The 16,588-nt window shown below is 41.2% G+C and overlaps 1 protein-coding gene across 1 annotated transcript in view; it reads right to left on the bottom strand.

The window, feature by feature from the left end:
• The window catches only part of LOC135508589 (FH2 domain-containing protein 1-like), a 44,662-nt gene extending 28,514 nt beyond the window's left edge, over window positions 1-16,148 (bottom strand). Inside the window, exons 1-5 of the mRNA XM_064928855.1 lie at window positions 15,639-16,148; window positions 8,874-8,935; window positions 2,408-2,510; window positions 1,527-1,612; window positions 764-864 (exon numbers count right to left, since the gene is read on the bottom strand). Coding sequence (XP_064784927.1) covers window positions 764-864; window positions 1,527-1,612; window positions 2,408-2,510; window positions 8,874-8,935; window positions 15,639-16,148 — 862 coding nt within the window. The remainder of the gene's footprint in view (window positions 1-763; window positions 865-1,526; window positions 1,613-2,407; window positions 2,511-8,873; window positions 8,936-15,638) is intronic.
• Between the last annotated feature and the right edge of the window lie 440 nt (window positions 16,149-16,588).

Below are 16,588 nucleotides of genomic sequence, written 5' to 3'. Positions count from 1 at the left end.
CAGAATGAGGGCTTTGCATAGGAGCTTTGTTGCGATTTTTGTCGGACTGGAAGAAAATGCCCAGAACGTAAGATAATATTATTAACTTGTTCCAATGCTTTCAAAATAACAGTTCCGGTACGGAACTGTCACACCCTGACCATAGAAAGCTGTTTATTCTCTTTGTTGGTTGGGTCGGGGTGTGATTTAGGGTGGGTTATCTAGGGGAATTGTATATCTATGTTGGCCTGATATGGTTCCCAATCAGAGGCAGCTGTTTATCGTTCTCTCTGATTGGGGATCATTTTTAGGTAGCCATTTCCCATTGTGCTTTGTGGGATCTTGTCTATGTATTGTTGCCTGTGAGCATTAGTCTAGCGTCACGTTTCGTTTGTTCATTTTGTTCTTTTGTTCTTTGACGTTTTCATTTCCAAAATAAAGGATGGAAACATACCATGCTGCATCTTGGTCTACTCCTTATGACGAACGTGACAGGAACAGTATAGAGCACTTTTTTTTGTTGGTTTGTGTTCTGTTCCTCAAATAATTTTGTTATTTTCCGGTTTTCTGTTCTGTTCCCTGAACCAGTTCCAACCCTTACCTGCTGCTATCACTCATCTACTTTTTAAATCTGTCCAAATACAGCACCAGCTCATATAACACGCACCCGCACATACACACTGGGTCCTTGTCACACCTCAGAGAAGTGACTCTGGGTCACCAGTCGACGATGTGTGGCAGCGCTAGTGCCGATGGTGGGGCAGTGGTGTGTCATCATCATTACCTTTGGTGGCCACGCGGATGACATCGATCTCATGGCTCATCACAGCGCAGGACTGAAAGAACTCCTCACGCAGGACCATGGCCTCGATGCGCAACTCAAACCTGGCAGGGGCAACAGAGAACAGGGGGTGTCAGATTCACTGGCACAGGGCACAGAATAGTGCAATTTGCTATACAACTCCAGGCCCTCAGTCTCGTGGGCCAAAGCACTGCTGGTTTTCATTCTTCTAATCTGGTACTGATTTACACTTGGCCTTGATCAATTAACTACCAGGGAGAAAAACAGCAGTAGCTTAGCCCTTGAAGCAAAATAGAATAGACCTTATGTACAGTACCATATACTACACACCCTTTTATTTAATTGAAGTAAGTACTCAGTCAATTTCTCAAAACTGCATAATTTATGCTATAGCATATAACCATGCATTTTCCTTTGAGCAAATTCAGTTGCAGAATGAACAGCTGTGGGTACCTGAAAAATACTAGCAAGGTAGGTAGACTCATGGCTGATTTGATTGAAAAGTGAATCAAGATTTGATTGATTCATGCAGTAACAGGGACGGCGTGAGTTCAGAAATTGTCTCGGGCATTTCTAACACTAAGTTTTTCCTCGAGGCCCCCACACCAGCCCATTTATTTTGTTGAGGCCCTCTTTATTAGGTAAATAAGGATCCTTCTGCATCAAAAAAAGGCTAAAGATGGACCAGCATTTGTCCAAACTGCCCTATTGCCAATCCGTTTCTGAGCTGTAATACCAAGCTTACCGAGGCACCTGGATCAACAGGTACATGAAGGAGTCTGCCAGGGTCAGTTTGCTGGAGTCCCCTTTGAACGCCCTCAGTTTCTTTACCTGTGGATACGACAATAAACATACAAACATGTTCCTGTGTGGCTCAGTTGGTAAAGCATGGCGCTTGCAAAGTCGGGATCATGGGTTTCGAATTTCCACTGGGGCCACCCATGTACAAATGTATGCACACATGTAACAAAAGTAAGTCACTTTTGATGAAAGTGTAATAATATTATTAATATTATTTTGTGCTCCAATTAGTGCAATCCATAAGAAACTAACCTCAACAACACAAATTTACCTTAAAAATGTGATGTACAAAGTAACTTAAAAAATGTCTGTCATTGAAAAAAATCATTGAATGATCGTGCTCCATCCATTTGAGAATGATTTAAAGGTATTTATAAACTGGGTGGTTAGAGCCCTGAATGCTGATTGACTGATAACCGTGGTATATCAGACCGTATACCACGGGTATACCAAAACATGTGTTTTTACTGCTATAATTACATTGATAACCAGTTTAGATCAGTAATAAGTCACCACGGGGGTTTGTGGCATATGGCCAATATACCACGGCTAAGGGCTGTGTCCAGGCACACCGCGATGGGTCTTGCCTAGGAACAGCCCTTAGCCATGATATATTGGCCATATACCACACCCCCCTCGTGCCTTATTGCTTAATTATATCATAGACATAGAGGAAGCCTATGCAAGCTGGGCTGTGCTAGTATCCTATTCAAAAACTGTGGTGCATTGGTGCCTTGTTTGGCTGGTACATTGTGTGTGTGTGTGTGTGTGTGTGTGTGTGTTTTTCCCTCTCTCACTCTTTCTCCTTCACACGCACACACACACCTCTTCAGACTCGGGCAGGAGTTTGAGCAGGTCTTTGAGGAGTTCAGCTCCGTACAGCTTGCCATTTCCCTGGCGAATGTCCTCGACGATGGAGTGATTGGACCTGGATGAGATGGACACAGTGATAACCGTTATAGTGCATTATGATGTGGTTATAATGCATGGCAAGATTTGTTATAAGCATGTACAGTATTATAGTATCTTATGAACATCTCATAAGGATCCTGACTGAATAAAAGTCATTTTGAGCCAGTTGACAATTTGGTGCAATGAGACTTAACACACTATAAGCCTTGTTCTAAGAGGCTCTTACGCGCTCATAACAAGTTATAAGCATTATACCCGTTGGTCAAAGAGACATAACATATTATACACCTTATAATAGAACATCCTAAAGGCTCATACAAAACAAGTTATAAAGCCTTATACCCAATGGCATAAGTGGTACCGAAACAGTCAGTTCAGTTCATTGGTAAACCACACAGGCTCTCACTCTCTGTTTGTACATAGCAGTAAATCCAGCCATTCCTCACACAGGCACTCCGATGAGTGAGCCTAATGCCCAGGCCTGATATGGATTTATGAGCCATGGGACTGGAGAATCCATTAATTGAAAGGGGTTCAGGGAGATGTGGTGGGAGCCCGTGCAACTGCAACAACATGCCGCTAATTCAGTAAAAATGAATTCTGTGGAAATTTGTGTCATATCAAATTCAGGAGAATCACTTAAAATATGATATTCTCATTGGAGATTAACTGAAAGGGGGAGAATGTATGTTTCAAATGTCTAGTTAGCTTAGTTAGCATTATCAATCTGCCTATTTTCTGCATTCAAGGTTCCCATCGACATGAATAACGAATAACATACTGTAAGTAGTTAGAGTTACTGTTAGCAACATGCTAGCTGAGAATGGCTGGAGGCAATGCTAGCCACTTGCCAAAAAAATGGCGATATACTGTACTGCACTAGCGACTGTGTTACATAAGCGAAAGTGTCCAAATCCAATGTGGACAAGGTAGTGTTGATAGCTGCTCTTGTGATAAGAGTCAAATGCTATGAAAATTACAGGGGGAGACATGCAAAATGTCCTATGAGATCAGCCCTCTGGCCCCGTACACACTCTGATGTAAACTGATGTAAAACCGTTGTGATACAAGGGAGAGTTTCTCTGCACAACTGTGCAGACAAACTCTCCATTAGTATCACAAAAATATCAGTTCAATCACACCCATTGTGTCAAATGTGTTGTACAAGCTGAGTGTATACAGCACATGCTCTGTGCTGGCATGCAAATCCCGAGCTACAACTCTCTCCCAGTCTACCACTCCACAGTGAGTTAGCATTAGCCACTCCAGATTGCTTATGTAATAGATACAATAGGACATATTGCTAGCCAAAGCTATCGCCATCCTGTTGGGCTGTATCACCGCCTGGTATGGCAACCGCCTGGTACGGTAGCACGCAGGTATATCTCACAGGTCATCCCCAAAGCCAACATCTGCTTTGGTCGCCTTTCCTTCCAGTTCTCTGCTGACTGGAACGAAATACAAAAATCGCTGAAGTTGGAGACTTATATCTCCATCACTAAACATCAGCTATCTGAGAAGCTAACCGATCGCTGTAGCTGTACACAGACAATACAATCTACCTACCTCATCCCCATATTGTTTTAATTTACTTTTTTGCTCTTTTGCACACCAGTATTTCTACTTGCACATCATCATCTGCACATCTATCACTCCAGTGTTAATTTGCTAAATTGTAATTACTTCGCTACTATGGCTTATTTATTGCCTTACCTCCTCACGCCATTTGCACACACTGTATATGGACTTTTTTTCTATTGTTAGTGACTGTATGTTTGTTTATTCCATGTGTAAAACTCTTGTTGTTGTTTGTGTCGCACTGCTTTGCTTTATATTGGCCAGGTCGCAGTTGTAAATGAGAACTTGTTCTCAACTGGCCTACCTGGTTAAATAAAGGTGAAATATATATATATATATTTTTAAATGCACCGCCCACAACCACAGGGCTCTTCATAGGGTGGTGCAGCCTGCACAACACTTCACCGGGGGCAAACTACCTGCCCTCCAGGACACCTAGAACACCCGATGTCACAGAAAGGCAAAAAAGATCATCAAGGACAATAACCACCCGAGCCACTGCCTGTTCACCCAGCTTCGATCCAGAAGGCGAGGTCAGTAAAGGTGCATCAAAGCTGGGACAGAGAGATTGAAGAACAGCTTCTATCTCAAGTCCATCAGGTTGTTAAACAGCCACCACTACCACAGAGAGGCGGCTGCCTGCCTACAGACTTGACATCATTGGCTACTTTAATAAATGGAAAACTAGTCACTTTAATAATGCTACTTTACGAATGTTTACATATCTTGCATTACTTATCTCATATGTACAGTGGGGCAAAAAAGTGGGGCAGAAAATCACATTGTAGGATTTTAATGAATTTACAGTGGGGCAAAAAGTATTTAGCCAGCTACCAATTGTTCTCCCACTTAAAAATATGAGAGACGCCTGTAATTTTCATCATAGGTACACTTCAACTATGACAGACAAAATGAGAAGAAAAAAATCCAGAAAATCTCATTTTTAATGAATTTATTTGCAAATTATGGTGGAAAATAAGTATTTGGTCAAGAACAAAAGTTTCTCAATACTTTGTTATATACCCTTTGTTGGCAATGACAGAGGTCAAACGTTTTCTGTAAGTCTTTACAAGGTTTTAACACACTGTTGCTGGTATTTTGGCCCATTCCTCCATGCAGATCTCCTCTAGAGCAATGATGTTTTGGGGCTGTTGCTGGGCAACACGGACTTTCAACTCCCTCCAAAGATTTTCTATGGGGTTGAGATCTGGAGACTGGCTAGGCCACTCCAGGACCTTGAAATGCTTCTTACGAAGCCACTCCTTTGTTGGCCGGGCGGTGTGTTTGGAATCTTTGTCATGCTGAAAGACCCAGCCACGTTTCATCTTCAATGCCCTTGCTGATGGAAGGAGGTTTTCACTCAATCTCACGATACATGGCCAAATTCATTCTTTCCTTTACACGGATCAGTTGTCCTGGTCCCTTTGCAAAAAAACAGCCCCAAAGCATGATGTTTCACCCCCATGCTTCACAGTAGGTATGGTGTTCTTTGCATGCAGCTCAGCATTCTTTGTCCTCCAAACACAACGAGTTGAGTTTTTACCAAAAAGTTATATTTTGGTTTCATCTGACCATATGACATTCTCCCAATCTTCTTCTGGATCATCCAAATGCTCTCTAGCAAACTTCAGATGGGCCTGGACATGTACTGGATTAAGCAGGGGGAAACGTCTGGCACTGCAGGATTTGAGTCCCTGGCGGCATAGTGTGTTACTGATGGTAGGCTTTGTTACTTTGGTCCCAGCTCTCTGCAGGTCATTCACTCGGTCCCCCAGTGTGGTTCTGGGATTTTTGCTCACCGTTCTTGTGATCATTTTGACCCCACGGGGTGAGATCTTGCGTGGAGCCCCAGATCGAGGGAGATTATCCGTGGTCTTGTATGTCTTCCATTTCCTAATAATTGCTCCCACAGTTGATTTCTTCAAACCAAACTGCTTACCTATTGCAGATTCAGTCTTTCCAGCCTTGTGCAGGTCTACAATTTTGTTTCTGGTGTCCTTTGACAGCTCTTTGGTCTTGGCCATCGTGGAGTTTGGAGTGTGACTGTTTGAGGTTGTGGACAGGTATCTTTTACACTGATAACAAGTTCAAACAGGTGCCATTAATACAGGTAACGGGTGGAGGACAGAGGAGCCTCTTAAAGAAGAAGTTACAGGTCTGTGAGAGCCAGAAATCTTGCTTGTTTGTAGGTGACCAAATACTTATTTTCCACCGTAATTTGCAAATAAATTCAGAAGAGATCCTACAATGTGATTTTCTGATTTTTTTTTCTGTCATAGTTGAAGTGTACCTATGATGAAAATTACAGGCCTCTCTCATCTTTTTAAGTGGGAGAACTTGCACAATTGGTGGCTGACTTTTTTGCCCCATTGTAAATTCATTAAAGTCCTACAATGTGATTTTCTGGATTTCTTTTTCTCATTTTGTCTGTCATAGTTGAAGTGTACCTATGATGAAAATGACCTATGATGAAAAAAGTATTTAGTCAGCCACCAATTGTGCAAGTTCTCCCATTTAAAAATATGATAATATTTTTAAATGGGAGAACTTGTACAATTGGTGGCTGACTAAATAATTTTTTGCCCCACTGTATATACTGTATACTGTGTCCTTCACTATCTATTCTTTACTATCTATTGCATCTTAGCCACTCTGTCACTGCTCATCCATATATTTTATACTTATATATTCTCATCCCATTCCTTTACTAGATTGTGTGTATTAGGTTTTGTTGTGGAATTGTTAGATATGACCTGTTAGATACTGCTGCACTGTCGGATCTAGAAGCACAAGCATTTCACTACACTCACAATAACATCTGCTAACCATGTGTATGTGACCAATAAAATTTGATTGGTGATTTGATTTGAACAATGTGGACGTTTTCTCCTGGATTATCAACCCAGATAATCTGAGGGTCAGTTTTGTGATGTTCCTGAAACCCTCTCTGTACTTTGTGTGTGTGTGTGTGTGTGTGTGTGTGCGTGCACCTGCATGTGTGTATGTGTCCGTGTGTATATGTGAGTGTGTATTGTATGCCATGCATTGCTCTTTCTGTGCAGATATCTTCAGTGCCAATACTAATATTCCTCTGTAAATGTAGGAATTAGTCCAAAGAAATTATATCTTTTTTTACATAAAACAACTTTGGAGGAGCCTTTGAAGGACTTGCACAGACAGCGATGCGGTAAGACCAGACTGTACTTCTTCTGCAGGCCGTCATGTTTCCACGCCATGTGTGTCTGAGCTGAGGAGAGCACTGCCAGTCACGCACACATGGAATAATACAGTATATGCCCAGTCGGGCTGGATAGAGAAATACTTTGATTAGAAAACCAATTCTAGGGGTTTTTCATTAAAACTACTACTGCATAAAGCATGGAAAAAGCATGGAAAAAACATCCCCACAGCATGATGCTGCCACCACCATGCTTCACTGTTGAGATGGTATTCTCGGGGTGATGCGTTTTCCTTGATGGCCATTTTTTATTTATTTTAGTCTCATCTGACCAGAGTACCTTCTTCCATATGTTTGGGGAGTCCCTCACACGTCTTTTGGCGAACACCAAACATGATTGCTTATTGTTTTCTTTAAGCAATGGCTTTTTTTCTGGCCACTCTTCCGTAAAGCCCAGCTCTGTGGAGTGTACGGCTTAAAGTGGTCCTATGGACAGATGCCAATCTCCACTGTGGAGCTTGCAGCGCCTTCAGGGTTATCTTTGGTCTCTTTGTTGCCTCTCTGATTAATGCCCTCCTTGCCTGGTCTGTGAGTTTTGGTGGGCGGCCCTCTCTTCGCAGGTTTGTTGTGGTGCCATATTCTTTAAATTTTTTAATGGATTTAATGGTGCGCCGTTGGATGTTCAAAGTTTCAGATATTTTTTGATAACCCAAACCTGATCTGTACTTCTCCACAACTTTGTCCCTGACCTGTTTGGAGAGCTCCTTGGTCTTCATGGTGTCGCTTGCTTGGTGGTGCCCCTTTTTTCCATTTCACTTCACCAATTTGGACTATTTTATGTATGTCCATTACATGAAATCCAAATAAAAATCCATTTAAATTACAGGTTGTAATGCAACAAAATAGGAAAAATGCCAAGGGGGATGAATACTTTTGCAAGGCACTGTATGTCATGCTGTGAACAACAAACGCAACAGGCACAGACAGTACAAACTAGTTGTACTGTAATTTTCCTCGCCCCTCTATTGAAATACCCTAACCCAGTGGTTGTCAATCCTAGTCCTGGGGACCCAAAGGGGTGCAAATTTTGTTTTTTGCCTAAGCAAAATCAACTCATCATCAAGCTTTGATGATTTGAATCAGGTGTGTAGTGCTGTGGCAAAAAATAAAGTGCACGCCTTTGGATCCTCAGGACCAGGGTTAAGAACCACTACCCTAACAGATTGACAACTCTACAGGGGTGGCAGGTAGCCTAGCGGTTAGAGAGATAGGCCAGTAATCAAAACATTGCTGGTTTAAATCCCCAAGCTGACAAGGTGAAAAATCTGCTGATGTGGCTTGAGCAAGGCACTTAACCCAAATTAACCCACTTAACCCAAGTTGCTCTGGATAAGAGCCTCTGCTAAATGACTAAAATGTAAATACAGCAAACACCATAATTACAACATGCACACACATGTTATCCTTTAGCGTGCCGGACTAAGGAGGCTACCACTTAAAACAAGTTACACAACGGTGTCGTGTTTCAGACAAGTGCGTCTTGTTTCTTTCCCTCAGGCCGATCGGTGGAATTTTATCCCCGCTTTATGTAAGCTAATCTAACAAAACCGGAGGAAGACTTACTTCTTGAACTGCCTGAGGAAAATGCCCACATTCATGCCCCGCTTGGAGTCCAGAATGCTGATCTGAGAACAGTAGAAAGAGAAGAACACGATTCGGTACAGGAGGATTGTGTAGGAATGATTGTGATGCGAGATTAGGGTTGCAAAGCTACAGGTAATTTACCAATGTTACCGGGATCAATAATATTGGTACATAACAGGTGACTATCTACAATGAGTACACAAAACACATGCTCTTTCCATTACATAGACTGACCAGGTGATTCCAGGTGAACGATATGATCCCTTATTGATGTCACTTGTTAAATCAGTGTAGATGAAGAAAAGGAGAAAAGTTATTGAAAGATTTTTAAGCTTTGAGACAATTGAGACGTGGATTGTGTATGTGTGCCATTCAGAGGGTGAATGGGCAAGACACAAAATATAAGCACCTTTGAACGGTGTACGGTAGTAATTTTGCGCTTGAAAAACCTTTAAAAACTGTATTTATGTATAGTATTAATGGTTTATATCTGTGTCCATATTGTCCACAAGTTTCAAGTGGATAGGTGTGGCAGGGTAGGCTAGTGGTTAGAGCGTTGGACTAGTAACCGGAAGGTTGCAAGTTCGAATCCCCGAGCTGACAAGGTACAAATCTGTTGTTCTGCCCCTGAACAGGCAGTTAACCCACTGTTCCTAGGCTGTCATTGAAAATAAGAATTTGTTCTTAACTGACTTGCCTAGTAAAATAAAGGTTAAAAAATAGACCATATGGATCAAGAGCAAATTGCCTAATTAATGAAAAAAAAAAAACCTAACCAACAATGGTATAATTTTCAATTAACTCTGCAACTCTTCCAGACCTGGGATAACTATATGTTTAACTATAGTTAAAACATTAGGGGGTGAAGATTATAAAAAAGTACTATTTTTTAAGCAACTACCAGTACTTTTTTTTATATAGATCTCAGGAAGTGACTACTTTTCCGAAACTATTAGATTGGCTCGCCTTGTATCTGGGTTGTATCTGGAACTACATTTTGAAGATAAAAAATATAATGAATAGAACATAATTTCCTATTCTCTTCCAATTTATCCGACAGTCAAATTTGAACTACACATTAGATGTATATCTGCGCATTCTGTAAATGTGCGTTCTCCTGAATGTCCATTGCCTCAGGTGTACATAATCAAGTCAAACAAAAAAACAATTATATTTTGTACAGATAAGAATGACTCTTTCAACATCAAATCAAAGTTTATTTATCACATGTGCCGAATACAACAGGTGTAGTAGACCTTACAGTGAAATGCTTACTTACAGGCTCTAACCAACAGTGCTAAAAATGTATTCGGTGAACAATAGGTGCCACTGAAACAGTTGAAAGCTGCAATAAATTGTATGATACCTGAAAATACAACAGAAAAATTAAAAGCCATTGCAATCATTGCAAACAGCAATTTGGATGATAGCAAAAGCAACTTCAAAACTCTTTTTCCATCGGAGGGGAAGTGTTCTTGTTTCAAACATACTATTCCAGGGTTCCCCAATTACATTTAGCCGTGAGACGATTTTTCCTTGAGCAGATGGTCGTGAAACCGAAACATAATTATAAATCATTATAAATTTGTACACTGCACATTTTGACTGCACAAATCCCAAACTGATATAAAGCTGAAGTAGGAAGTTTACATACACCTTAGCCAAATAAATTTAAACTCAGTTTTTCACAAATCCTGACATTTAATCCTAGTAAAAATTCCCTGTCTTAGGTCAGTGAGGATCACCACTTTATTTTAAGAATGTGAAATGTCAGAATAGTAGAGAGAATGATTTTTTCTGATTTTATTTCTTTCATCACATTTCTAGTGGGTCAGAAGTTTACATACGCGCAATTAGTATTTGATAGCGTTGCCTATAAATGTTTAACTTGGGTCAAACGTTTGGGGTAGCCTTCCACAAGCTTCCCACAATAAGTTGGGTGAATTTTGGCCCATTCCTCCGGACAGAGCTGGTGTAACGGAGTCAGGTTTGTAAGCATCCTTGCTCGCACATGCTTTTTCAGTTCTGCCAACAAATTTTCTATAGAGGTGAGGTTAGGGCTTTGTGATGGCCACTCCAAAACCTTGACCTTATTGTCCTTGAGCTATTTTGCCACAAATGTGGAAGTATACTTGGGGTCATTGTCCATTTGGAAGACACATTTGCATCCAAGCTTTAACTTCCTGACTGATGTCTTGAGATGTTGCTTCAATATATCCACATCATTTTCCTTTCTCATGATGCCATCTATTTTGTGAAGTGCACCAGTCCCTCCTGGTGGATGATCTTTGTCCCCATGTTTAAACTGTATTCTGGCTTTTAATGGTGGTTTTGGAGCAGTGGCTTCTTCCTTGCTGAGTGGCCTTTCAGGTTATGTCGATATAGGACTCGTTTTATTGTGGATATAGGTACTTTTGTACCTGCTCTCCTCCAGCATCTTCACAAGGTCCTTTGCTCTTGTTCTGGGATTGATTTGCACTTTTAGCACCAAAGTACGTTCATCTCTAGGAGACAGAACGTGTCTCCTTCCTGAGCGGTATGATGGGTGCGTACTATTGTTTATACAGATGAACGTGGTACCTTCAGGCATTTGGAAAGTGCTCCCAAGGATGAACCAGACTTGTGGAGGTCTACAATTTTTGGGCTGATTTATTTTGATTTTCCCATGATGTCAAGCAAAGAGGCACTGAGTTTGAAGGTAGACCTTGAAATACATCCACAGGTACACCTCCAATTAGCCAATCAGAAGCTTCTAAAGCCATGACCTCATTTTCTGGAACTTTCCAAGCTGCTTAACCTCTTTGAACTCTAGGGGCAGTATTTCATTTTTGGATAAAAAAACGTTCCCGTTTTAAACAAGATATTTTGTCACGAAAAGATGCTCGACTATGCATATAATTGACAGCTTTGGAAAGAAAACACTCTGACGTTTCCAAAACTGCAAAGATATTATCTGTGAGTGCCACAGAACTGATGCTACAGGCGAAACCAAGATGAAACTTCAAACAAGAAATGAGCAACATTTTTGAAGCGCTGTTTTCCAATGTCTCCTTATATGGCTGTGAATGCGCAAGGAGAGAGCCCACAATTTCTGCCGTTTCCCCAAGGTGTCAGCAGCATTGTGACGTATTTGTAGGCATATCATTGGAAGATTGACCATAAGAGACCACATTTACCAGGTGTCCGCCCGGTGTTCTGCATCGAAATTGGTGCGTAAACCTCAGCTGCAAGTATTTTTCCATTTAATTCAGAAAAGAAAGCAGACTTCCACGAACGATATATCAATGAAGAGATATGTGAAAAACACCTTGAGGATTGATTCTAAACAACGTTTGCCATGTTTCAGTCGATATTATGGAGTTAATTTGGAAAAAAGTTTGGCGTTTTGGTGACTGAATTTTTTTTTTTTTTGGTAGTCAAAAGTGATGTAAAAAACAGAGCGATTTCTCCTACACAAAGAATCTTTCAGGAAAAACTGAACATTTGCTATCTAACTGAGAGTCTCCTCATTGAAAACATTCGAAGTTCTTCAAAGGTAAATGATTTTATTTGAATGCTTTTCTGGTTTTTGTGAAAGTGTTGCCCGCTAAATGCTACGCTAAATGCTACGCTAGCTATCAATACTCTTACACAAATGCTTGTTTTGCTATGGTTGAAAAGCATATTTTGAAAATCTGAGATAACAGTGTTGTTAAGAAAAGGCTAAGCTTGAGAGCTAGCATATTTATTTCATTTCATTTGCAATTTTCATAAATAGTTAACGTTACGTTATGCTAATGAGCTTGAGGCTATAACTGGATACAGGTTTTTTTCGTAGCCAAACGTGAACAAAACGGAGCGATTTGTCCTACACAAATAATATTTTTTGAAAAACTGAACATTTGCTATCTAACTGAGAGTCTCCTCATTTAAAACATCTGAAGTTCTTCAAAGGTAAATGATTTTATTTGATATCCACGAGTTCTGAGGAAGTGCATGTATGTAATGGGCTTCATTGCATGTATATAATGGGCTTCAATCGCAAAGTATCCCTTTAAGGTACAGCACCACAAATGCTGGCATTTGTGATGCTATTGTTTCTGTATCCACAGTGCCTTCAGAACGCATTCATACCCCTTGACTTATTCCACATACAGCCTGAATTCAACATTTATAAAAATAAAAACAATTATAATAATCTCTCAGCCCCATACCCCATAAAAAAAGTGAAAACATGTTTTAAAATATTTTTGCAAATGGATTGGAAATTAAATACATAAATATCAAATTTATTCACACCCCTGCATCAATACTTTGTAGAAGCACCTTTGGCAGCGATTACAGCTGTGAATCTTTGTAGTGAATCTTTCTAGGTTGGTCTCTAAGAGCTTTCCACACCTGGATTTTGCAACATTTGTCCATTATTCTTTTCAAAATTCTTCAAGCTCTGTCAAATTGGTTGTTGATCATTGCTAGACAACCTTTTTCAGGTCTTGCCATAGATTTTCAAGTAGATTTTAGTCAAAACTCAGGAACATGCACTGTCTTCTTGGTAAGCAATTCCAGTGTAGATTTGGTCTTGTGTTTTAGGGTATTGTCCTGCTGAAAGGGGAATTCGTCTCCCAGTGTCTGATGGAAATCAGAAAGTTAATTGCTTTTCCAGATTTTTTGAAGCATTACTTTAGTGCCTTGTTGCAAACAACATGTTTTAGAATATTAGAATATTTGTTATTAAGTACAGGTTTCCTTCCTTTCACTCTGTCAATTAGGTTCCTCATGTACTTTGGTATTGGTATTATGACTATAAGCCTAGTACCAAGAAGTATGTAGAGGCAGCCTTTAGTTATTATGCCCCCATCCTCTAGAATAGCCTGCCAGAGAACCTTAAGGGGCCCGAAACTGTACACATATTTAAAACACAGATCTTAAAACACATCTTTTTAGCTTTGCTTTTCCTTAGGGTGCTTTTTAGTTGTTCGGTTTCTGTAATTCTTTAGTTTTTTTAGGATATTGTGTAGTAAATATTTCAGCATTTAATTTCATTGTTTATTATTTGTTTTTTCCCTGTAAAGCACACTGCATTGCATTCCACGTCTGAAATGTGCTGTATAAATAAAGCATGATTTGATGTAGTATTGTTGTCACGACTTCCGCCGAAGTCACCCCTTCTCCTTGTTTGGATGGTGTTCGGCGGTCGACGTCACCGGCTTTCTAGTCACCACCGATCCATGTTTTGTCTGTATTACACACACCTGGTTTCAATTCCCATATCATGTTCCTTATTTAACCCTCTGGCATACATTTCTGTTCTGTCCGTGATTGTTGGTGTTTCAGTGGTTGTTGTATGTGCTAGTGTGTATGTATGTTTCAATTTGGAATTTTTGCTTGACTTTTTTGAGTAAACTCCGTTGTGTTGCTCAAACCTGTGTTCTGCGCCTGAATCCGCTACATCTCTGCACCCAATCGCTGACAATTGTGGAGTAACTACAATGTTGATGATCCATCCTCAGTTTTCTTCTATCTCAGCCATTAAACTCTATAACTGTTTTAAAGTCACCATTGGCCTCGTGGTGAAATCCCAGAGCGGTTTGCTTCCTCTCTGGCAACTGAGTCAGGAAGGACGTCTGTATCTTTGTAGTGACTGGGTGTATTGATACACCATTTTTATCCATCTACCAATAGGTGTATTTTTTGCGAGGCATTTGGAAACCCTCCATGATCTTTGTGGTTGAATCTGCGTTTGAAATTCAATACTTGACTAAGGGACCTTACAGATAATTACATGTATAGGGTACAGAGATGAGGTAGTCATTCAAAAATCATGTTAAACACTAATATTGCACACAGAGTGAGTACATGCAACTTATTATGTGACTTGTTAAGCATATTTCTACTCCTGAAAATATTTAGGCTTGCCATAACAAAGGGGTTGAATACTTATTGACTCAAGATATTTCAGCTTGTCATTGTTTATTAATTTTTAAACATTTCTAAAAATGTAATTCCACTTGGACATTATGGGGTATTGTGTGTAGGCCAGTGACAACCTCAATTTAATACATTCAGGCTGTAACAACAAAATGAGGAAAAAGTCAAGGGGTGTGATTACTTTCTGAAGGCAATGTATATCCTACGTACAATCACAGGGCTCTCAGGAGTAGTGCGTAGCATGTTGCTATTTTTGGAGTCTCTTGAGGAATAGGGGTTGCGAAATAACAGCCAGTATTCCCTCCAGGTTGCTCAGACTGTCAAACTGTGACATGAGCTTCACTAAGCCTCATGTGGGCATGGATTTACAGTTTGTCCAAAGCCTTTTTCAGGGGTATACAATGATTTACCCTACGCTCACCATCGACGTGTTTCCTGTTTCCAGATACGCATGCCATACAATTGGCTTTTGTATTGGTAGTGTTATTTCCATCCCTCGAGACGAGTCTGATTGTGCTGTTCTGTGAAGTGGTTGTGTTAGCTTGTGTTCTGTGATTACAGTGACTTCCAAGAATAACCTTTGAGTTCAGGTTCAGGTACAGTATATACTGTCTGTTGTTGTAAATTTCTGTTTCGTTTTATTGTTTTTACTACAGAGTAAACTGCCATACCAACCAGTCAATCTTAGTCATGTTAGCGCAAACCAAAAACTCTTTGTTAAGCACAGTATACTGCTAACATCTTCTGTCTGTAATTCCACCAGTAAAACAAAGTAAAACAAAAACAGGTCAGGGCATATTCTAATCCACCATTCACAATCCACCCAGTCAGACTCACCTTGTCCTTGTTCTCCTTGAAGGACCTGGACCGGGTGATGCGGGCTGAGGAGGATCCACTGGTGGCGGGCACACACCCCCGGCCCTGCACTTCCTCCGGCTGGCCGAACAGCTCCTCCACGGAGCGCACGTCGATCTGGTACAGCTGCTGGCAGCGCACCGCCATGGTCCAGATGTTGGGCTGCCCCCGCACCTTCTCCTCTGGGATGGGCTTCCAGAAAAAGCTTCGCACCTGCCGCTTCTTCCACACACCGTGGCTGGAGAGGGAGGTTGGTGGTGGGGGAGGAGGAGGAGGTGTGTTCGGGGGCAGAGGTGGTGGTGGCGGTGGGGTGTAGTGGTGGGGTAGTGTGGTAGGGTGCAGGTGGTGTCCATTGGGGAAGGGAGAGGGGAGAGTAGAAGCGGAGGGTATGTGGCCCAACATTGGGGAGAGGTCGGAGGTGGTGCTGGCGGCGCTGCTGCTGCACTCGCTGCTGCAGTTCTCTGACTCATTGGTCAGCGACAGGCTGCTCATAACATGCATCACACTAGCGTGGGGCTGGGGTGGGGCCTAGTCCTGAGAGGCCACCGCGTCAAATTCTATATGCCCTCAATTTCGCTCTCAAGAGTTTGAAGTAGCCCAATCAACTAACAACCTTTCATGCAACTTCAACTCAAGTTACTCAAGTTATTCAGGTATGTCGAAGAAATGATACACTGATAAACTAATAAAATCACGAGTCAAGGATTAAATGGCAAAATAGCAAGAGCACAACAGTTTTTTCCTGAGGCGAATGAGATGAGGTGTCCTTCTGTCTGTCTAGTCACGGCGATGTTAGCATGCTCTCTGATTCCGTCTGTCTCCATCTTGCTGCCCATATACCATCACTCCAAACTGGGACTTGATAGGGTTCTGGAGCATTCTGTGGAGGTCGTAGTTGGGGGAACCGCCATGGAGCTATAGGGAGGTACAAA

This window comes from Oncorhynchus masou, chromosome 21 (genome assembly GCF_036934945.1).
Source record: "Oncorhynchus masou masou isolate Uvic2021 chromosome 21, UVic_Omas_1.1, whole genome shotgun sequence".
Taxonomy (NCBI): domain Eukaryota; kingdom Metazoa; phylum Chordata; class Actinopteri; order Salmoniformes; family Salmonidae; genus Oncorhynchus; species Oncorhynchus masou.
This window is presented reverse-complemented; position numbering and strand designations above follow the sequence as displayed.